The sequence below is a fragment of the Bidens hawaiensis genome, unplaced genomic scaffold, assembly GCF_021521415.1.
Source record: "Bidens hawaiensis isolate Kalapana, Puna unplaced genomic scaffold, B.hawaiensis_p1.1 tig00031776_1, whole genome shotgun sequence".
Taxonomy (NCBI): domain Eukaryota; kingdom Viridiplantae; phylum Streptophyta; class Magnoliopsida; order Asterales; family Asteraceae; genus Bidens; species Bidens hawaiensis.
The window spans coordinates 159,301-167,766 of NW_027495371.1; the positions used below are offsets into that span (position 1 = coordinate 159,301).

Sequence of the window (8,466 nt, forward strand, 5' to 3'; positions counted from 1 at the left end):
ATTATTTATGTATTTTTTTAATTTAATGTATTTCTTATTTTAATTTAGTTTTTATTTGAAAGTTTAATGTATTTTTTAAATTTTAATGTTGTTTTTTAATTTTATGTTTAATTATTTAAATGATTTTGATAGTAACCGATTCGAGATGGTTAATCTCCCTAACCTTTTGTAGTAGGCAAACGCTTCCAGGAATTAGATATGAAAGATATAGACACTCTTTTAGAGCACCATTCTCTATATTTTTATTCATTAACCTTTCAAAAGGGAATTACACCAATTAAATATGCATAACTTGAATGTAAAACTACCCCACTACTCTACTAGCTTATATTAAGGACATCAACACCCCAACTTCCTAAGTTCCACAAACAACTAAACATGTGACAATTAAATTAAACAATCAAACGTAAAATAAACAAAACTAATCCAAGCATTGATCCCTTGTTGGGTCGGGTCATGGATAGATTCGTATCAGATTTGTTATTTAAAAAAACAAATAAAATTAATAATGACTAGACGTCACGTGGCACGTAACGACGGGGTGAAAATGGTTCACGTGGCGCATAATCACATGTATCTATATCTATACAGGTACCAGGAAATCAAGAGTGTGTCAAAGATGGAGGCAACGTTGACTACAACTACCACCACTCCACTACTACTATCCTTCTCCAAAACCCTACCTACCTCCACCGCAATCCGCCGGAGGAGTCAGTTACGATTCACAAGCACCAAGGCCGTGTTTCTGACATCATACTCTAGTCACCGGAGGACTTCTGTTGCTGCGTTTTCATCCTCAGTTGACGATGCTACTGCTTCACCTTCACCTTCAGATGTCATACTTCTTGATGTTCGAGTAAGTTGTTGTTGTTATTATTATTATTTACTTTCGCTGGAATTTGTGATTTAAGTTAGGGGTTATGATTGTTTTTGTTTCATCTTCGATGCGAATTCAATCTCCTTCCTCTGCCTCACATATATATATATATATATATATATATATATATGCTTATAAACTTACTTCAACCACTCATTGTTGAATATCTTTCTTTGGAGTCTGTCGACCTAAACTCAACACCCATCGATGGTTATAGATGAAATTGCTATATTTTTTTGCATTTCTATGTTGCCTCGAATCCCCGATTTTTTCAAACATCAAATCAATGCTCCATTAACAACGCTCCAACAACTTTATATGCACTAGCATTGTTGGTGACCACCTGAACCACAATATTTTCCCCGATCTCTTCAACAACTTCATCAAGGAATTCCAATATTTTTTCAGCATTTTAACCAATCAACGGTTTTATAAAAAAAAAAAAAAAACATAATATTGATTGTTGACCAAAAAGTTGATCAGACTTCGGTTTCTCATGTCCGACCAACCATCCGATAACAATGAAACCCTAATTGTCTTCCATTTTTTTATGCCATCCACCATTGCGTTGGCTGTGTTAACTTCTTCTTTAAGGATCAATCCAAGTCCTTAATTTGTGCATCGTAGGGGCTTCAATCCTCATCCAAAGTTTCCAACCGAACATAGCATACTAGTAAATGAAGGACTAGTTATTGCGTTAAACATGATTCCATTATCATAAAAAGAGTCTCTCAATATCCATGCAAACTCGGTTTCGATGCACTTTAGCACTCGTCGCTGGCATATTTTTGCTCGGTAGGGATATTTCTTCACCGTCACTCCTCATAAACCGGTCCATTGGTCCTCTAATGCCCCTAGAGCTAGCCCATGGATCGACATTTCCGCCACTATTGTAATATGGGCCACTTTTCATGTTCTACTCAAAGTTGCATTGAGCAGCAAATTTGGTGTTCTGAAATTGCTTCTAGCCTTTAAGTAGTGTTGTAATATCCTGACTTTTAGAACCACATATTACAAGTTTGTACGAGTTATTAATATTTTTTTTATGAGATTTAATATAGTTATTCCAATATACACTTGCTTTTTTCAATGTTTAAAGGATTATGAAAATGTTAAGTTGTTTGAATAAAAAATGAAGGGCTAAATACAAATTAAACTAAAAGGGGGTGACCTTAATATTTGATTTTATAGCAAAATAAGTGAGAGGGACATTAGTGTAAATATGTGAAACTTGATATTATATGACCATCGTTCGCTCCCCATCATCATTTTCTGGTGTAAATCATCCACGTCCTAGTTTTCTGGCGAGCTTTTACCACGCAATTAAGAACCGAAACCGACCAACTGATTGTACCATTTGAATCGTATCATAAAACTAAGAATTGCGTGGTCTTTATTACGCGTTAACAGTCTGGCAAACCTTCCTATTCAAGTTCAAATCTTTGACCGAAATCAACAGAGTTCCCAAATATATGAAACACAACAATCTTATAGATTAAAACTAATTCTCTCATTTTCAAGGCACACCTAACTCGCAAAATCCCAATTCACATAAGATTGCATGCAAAGGCTGGTTTCGAGTGAGGGAAAGGAGGATTTATCGAGTTAGGTGTGCCTTGAAAACGAGAGAATCCGTATTAATTTATAAGATTGCTAACGCATTTCATATATTTGGGAACTCCGTTGATTGTTGAAGATTCAAATAGATGTTGCTAATCGCTCTCTAAGGTTAACACAAAGATAAATTGGACTATTCTTGTGTACTCAAGAAGAAATCAATGATGAAGATGAATGGAGCGTATTATCAGAATTTTGGATCCGTTTACAGATTGTCTTTTGTGGGGAATTGTTAGTATTTAAAAGACATTTTAAAGTTTTCTTTTAAAATCTAAAACTTAATGTTATTAAAAAGTAATCCAACAGGAATTTTTTGAAAGCAGTTCCCAAAACAAAATAGGGTTAACCCTTAAAACATGTATCGTATCCAAAACTCTCTGATCATACGTTCCATTTATCTTCATCGTTGGTTTCTTCTTGAGTACACAAGAAAACTTCAATTCATCTCTCTGTGTTAACCTTGAACTCTTGAAGAGCGATTGGCAACATCTATTTATACCCTGGTAGTGCTCAAATCGCTTTTAAGGCAGTGTGATTACACAAAACACGTGTTTAATTTTCAGTATTGCTTTTGTTTATTCAATTGTTTGACAGATTATTCAAACACTTAATTGCGTGATAAAAGCCCGTCAGAAAAATAGGATGTGGCCATATTTAAGGAAAAATCATGATGTACGGGGGCGATTGATATATTAAATCAAGTTTCACATATTTACACTAATGACCCTCTTACTTTATTTTTCTATATATTAAACAGAAACAAAGTCACCCCTTTTATATTAATTTTTATTTAAACCTTCACTTTTATTTCAAACAACTTAACATTTCCATAATCTTTTAAACACTGGAAAAAAAACAGGTTTATACTCTATTAAAATCTCATAAATTTCGTATTAAGAATTCGTATAAACTTTTAACTTTAGTATTTCGAAAATCTGGATATTACAATTGTACTATTTCATCTTTCACTTCAGTGGGCACATTAGGACAAACATAGTTGTAATTAGCGCTCACTATAGCGAATAGCGTAGTGTATAGGAGAGTTCCTGCTTAATGGGTTGTAGCGACCTGATAAAGCTAAAATAGCGTTTATTTATTTATTTACTTTTTTAGTTTTGTAAGGTTTTTTTAGTAAATGAATTGAACGAACCTGGGAATTAAGTTATTAGGTTGCATGTCAAAAGCAGCCTACTTCCAAAATCGTGTTCTGCTCTTCAAAATCTGAATTTAGGTTTTCAGTTCTTCTAAAAATGCAGATTGATCTTTCTCAGCATCGTTTATGAAGAGCCTTCTTATATTAGTGGCCCATTTTGTTTTTAATCAAATCGTTATGAAGAGAGTTTTTTATTAGCTTTTTTTTGCGTATATGATATTATTTTTTAGACAAAAACCAAGTTTATAATTGCTAATTTGGTAGGATTTATTGATTATAAGTGCTATTTAGCTGGTATTTATTGCTACTTTTTTGTATATTTTTTCTAATACCTTATCGCTAAACATCAAACTATTTCATCGCTATCGCTACGTAGCGTATAGGTAGCTTGCCGCCATTCGCTATTGACAACTATGAGGACAACGAATGACATCTTTGTGTGTGCAAACAAGATGTCCCTATCTCCCACCCTGTTCCTGTACTTCATGTATACTTCCAACAGGATCCTTGTTTGCATTTTAACTAGATATCCCAAAAAAATTGCAAACAAAAAGGCTATCACTTTAAGGATAATAAAAGGATGCAGCAGAATAACCTTTATAGTTGAGAAATTAGGTCAAATTTAACGCTCAATTGCATGCCAAAAATGAGTAGGTCAAATTTAGGAGGAGTTACCTTGGAAGTGGCCAGCAGCAAGCTTGAAGAAGAAGAACCAGGTACGAAGCCGTGAGTGTGTGGGAGAAGAATGCGAAATTATGTCAAATTTTGCCGCCTAATTCTGCCATCACTATCAATTTTGTTTTTCTGGCTAATTCTGCCGCCTGTATCCGATTTCCCGCCTCCAGACTCTTACCCTCTCAACCCTTAGAGGCTTACATACACACTGTACCCTTGTGGTGCCGCCTCATAAACGTTTTCTTACAGCCTCGCCTCGAGGCTCACGCCTCAACCCTGTGGTCATCCAAAACCTATCACATGTTTCAACTAAAAACAATATAATCTTAGAACCAAATCATCCTAACATTTGCAGATTAAAAACACCCCATTTGCGGTGCGCGCATATAATGTATATATATGTGGGGTCCCTCGGGTGGGCAAAAGTGAAATTGCACTAATTTTGACGTTATTTTACTAATTTCGTGAAAATAACGTTAAAATTAGCATAAGGTTAATCAGGCATCATATGATGGCGTTGATAGCCGAAAGGCAAGGGTACATGCATCAATCAGCCGGGTCCCGATGGTTGAGTGTTATGTGCCATTGTGCCTTATGTCCAAGGCTTGTGCAAAACTACTATCGAGCCGGGGGTCTCACTGGAAGCGGCTTCTCTATTCCTACGGGATAGAGGTGAGGTTGTCTACATCTTACCCTCCTCAGACCCTACTATAGCTTTGCTATTGGTAGGATTTACTGAGTATGATGATGATGACGATTTGCAGATTAAAAACATCATAAACCATTGATAAAATGAACACCATTCAAAAACCCATCATCAAATTCAGATAAAACAGACATCATAACCCATAGTTGGGAACAAATCATCTAATAGAAATCAGTAGCAACTCACAATTGCAACGTGTTCTTGAACCATACTTCGTAGTAGATGAATGGTCAACAAAACCAATACACCTAGATGAACAATTAACAGTAATGGAAGATGAAGAAGGCAGATATCGAAAATCAAATGTAGCACAATCAAACTGAAATAAAAAAGCACCTCTTCCGTGGCTGCGATTTTACAGCCACCTCTGGCACAGATTCTGGCACCACCGGATCGGTTGAAACGGTGGCGAATACAGAAGCACAGATTCGGAGGAAGAGGCTGACCATGGTTGAAAAGCGAACTTCGATTTTGGATCTGAGAATGTGATAAGTGAATGATAGACAAGATGAAAGATATCATTAGTCATTTCACATTAATCATCAACTCCATGGATGATCAATTCATGGGGTATTACAATCTCAAGTAGGGGTGTGCACAAAACCGAAAAAATCGATCGAAACCGAAAAAACCAAAAAAACCGAACCGTATTAGAAACCGGCGGTTCGGTTTGAAGTTTGCAAAAACCGAAATATTGGTTTTGGTTCGGTTTTGTGTTTTGTTAAGAACCGAAAAACCAAACCAAACCGAAATAACCACAATATCTTAACCGTAAGTACGTAACCATTAAAGCAAAATCTACCGATGACTATTTGTTTAGTTTTAACATATGGATAATAACGAATATATTTGGTTTCTAGATATGGTTAATAACTAATAGTACTAGGTTTTGATTTTGAATTTTGATTTTATATGTATCTTTTATTAGCTTTTAATATTTAAAGTCCAAATAATTAATATTCTATTAATCATTAGTTTTTTTTTATTTTTAAAAATAATGCCCCATTTCAAAATCTTGGGTTTTTTGCCCAAAAAGTTTTGGCTCGATCAGCCAAACCGAAAAAACCGCATCCAAAACCGAACCGAACCCAAAAACCAAAAACCGAAACCGAATGGTTTTAAAAAATCATAAAACCGAAAGTTTGGTTTTTGGTTCGGTTTTAGTCAACAACCGCATCGAACCGCACCACGCACACCTCTAATCTCAAGAATCCATGAAGTAGATTACATCTAACACACCCAAATGATGGAGGCTACTACCTATTTACTGAACAAGACTCAAAAACCCGAAATGAAAATAACAATAGAAACACACAAATGATACAAACAACTAATGGAAATCTAATAAGCAGTTGTTTCATCCCATCAGTTGTAGTAAGGTCTTAAGAGTTTTCAGCTTTTCATGGTGTTGATATCTCGGTAAAAATTGATACTGCTGCTTCTCTCAGCAAATTCATCGATATCTAAATTATAAATGGTTTTCAGTTTACTAAATCTTTGATGCGTTTTGGTGAAAACTCGCAACCCTAACTCATTGAGTGTAGATGAACTTGTTGGATTGTCGGGTTATATATTGAATAAAACTATGCCCAACTTGTAAATGGGTTGATATTGGTAGTTTTTCAATGTTCTTGGGTTGATATTGTTGTGCTAGGATTTAAAAAAACTAAATGTAAAATGGGTCAATTCAAATGCCCCATAGCCATTTTTTTGCCCAATTTTCAACTCAAACCAAATCCATCAAGAAAATGTAAAAAGGAATAGTCAATTTTGTGTTTAAAACAATCGAAGTTGAAAATTTTTGACATGGGGCTTCTTTCTTCAAGACTTCGACGATTCACGAATTTCACGCTCATGCCGGTTTATCGATTGTTGCACAATGCCACTCATAACACTTCAATCGTCAATTTTGTGTTCAAAACAATCAAAGAGAAGTTTTTACCTTTTCCTTTTTGATGGTCAGTTATCATTAATTCTTTGATGATGAACGATTTTGATCAGTTCTTAAGTATGGTCAGTTTAGTAGCTTTGATCATTACGCAAAATCATTCACCAATAAAGAATTAATTATAAACTGATCATCAAAGAAGAAAAAAAGTCAAAACTTAGTTGTTAACTGTTGAAGAATCTAAAATTGACTATTTAAGAAACGATGGGTGACATCTTGCAGCAATCAATGAGCAGAGATGAACATAATGAGCGCATAATTCATGAATCATTAAGCCTCCAACAAAGAGGCGCTAGGTTAAAGATTTTTAACTTCAATCATTCTAGATACAAAATTGATGTTCTGTTTGACATTTTCTTATTGAATTTGGTTGTGAGTTGAGAATTGGGCCAAAAAAAGCCTATCGGGTTTATGTTTATGTTCTGAGTCTTCTGCCATTTTACATGTAATTTGTATATGGCCCATCACAGCACCTTGTGTACAAAAATATTGCAGCAATACGTAACAAATCTAAAATTTCATTTAATTATTGGTATATTGTAAAACTCATCTTCTAATGATGTTGTTTCAGGGGATGATGTGTGGAGGATGTGCATCAAGTGTAAAAAGAATATTGGAGAATCAAGTACATAGTTTTAAACTTAAATTATTTGTCACTATATGTTAATAACTTTACATAAACTTAGTCACTAAAGATACCGATGTTGTACACATGGACAGTCACAAGTGTCATCTGCAAGTGTGGATCATACAACAGAAACAGCAATTGTGTGGCCTGTATCCGAAGTTAAGGCTACACCCAACTGGCAGAAAGTAATTGGACAAGAAATTGCGAAGAATCTCACAAATTGTGGGTTTGACTCGAACGTAAAAGGTAACAATCTCTTTCTTCAATGTTGTTTTAAAATATAAAACATGTTTTTGTATCTAGTATTGAAGGTTCATGGATGATTGACAGGTGAGGCTGCTACATGATGAAGTGAAGAATTTGAGTCGTTCACAAGTGTTGGTGGTCTACATTTGTAATTTAAATATAGATTTGCAGGGTGTGTGACACTGCTGTGAACTCTGATTCCAATTAAGTTGCAGTTTTAGTTTTCATTTTCTGGTTTACAAATTACTCTTATCTAATTAGTTAAGTTCTGTTTAATATGTATGTTCATAATATTTTATGTTATTAATTTAGTTTCTTTAACACTTAATATAAATTCTCTAGAAAAATGTTTATCACAGGATAATTGTGTATTTGGTAGATTTAGGAGTAGGTACTTGCTTATATGATCAAATGGTCGTAATTTCAAGTCTCACGGGCAAATGGTGTAAATTTAGAAGTAGGTTTGGAGGTGTGTGAGTTTGTTAAAAAAATGTTCATAGTTTCATGTATAAGTGCAAAACACCAACGTTAGCGGGCGTTATAGACTTAGCCAGATCTGTTGCAACATGTTCAAGCTAACTAACATGTATACTTTTGTAAATTGTAATACTCCTAA

General features: G+C 34.6%; 1 protein-coding gene across 1 annotated transcript; it reads left to right on the forward strand.

Moving 5' to 3' along the window:
• The first annotated feature begins 608 nt into the window (after positions 1-608).
• Positions 609-8,077, forward strand: LOC143582547 (copper-transporting ATPase PAA1, chloroplastic-like). Its single transcript, XM_077065078.1, has 4 exons — positions 609-856; positions 7,548-7,601; positions 7,697-7,850; positions 7,935-8,077. The coding sequence occupies exons 1-4, from the start codon at positions 620-622 to the stop codon at positions 7,949-7,951; spliced, it is 462 nt and encodes a 153-aa protein (XP_076921193.1). The 5' UTR covers positions 609-619; the 3' UTR covers positions 7,952-8,077.
• Positions 8,078-8,466: the final 389 nt, after the last annotated feature.

Excerpts from the sequence above, each read along its gene's own strand:
- LOC143582547 (XM_077065078.1), top strand. The coding sequence starts at position 620 with ATGGAGGCAACGTTGACTACAACTACCACCACTCCACTACTACTATCC. Across the intron at positions 857-7,547 it reads TCATACTTCTTGATGTTCGA|GGGATGATGTGTGGAGGATG; the intron begins GTAAGTTGTTGT and ends ATGTTGTTTCAG. Across the intron at positions 7,602-7,696 it reads AAAGAATATTGGAGAATCAA|TCACAAGTGTCATCTGCAAG; the intron begins GTACATAGTTTT and ends ACACATGGACAG.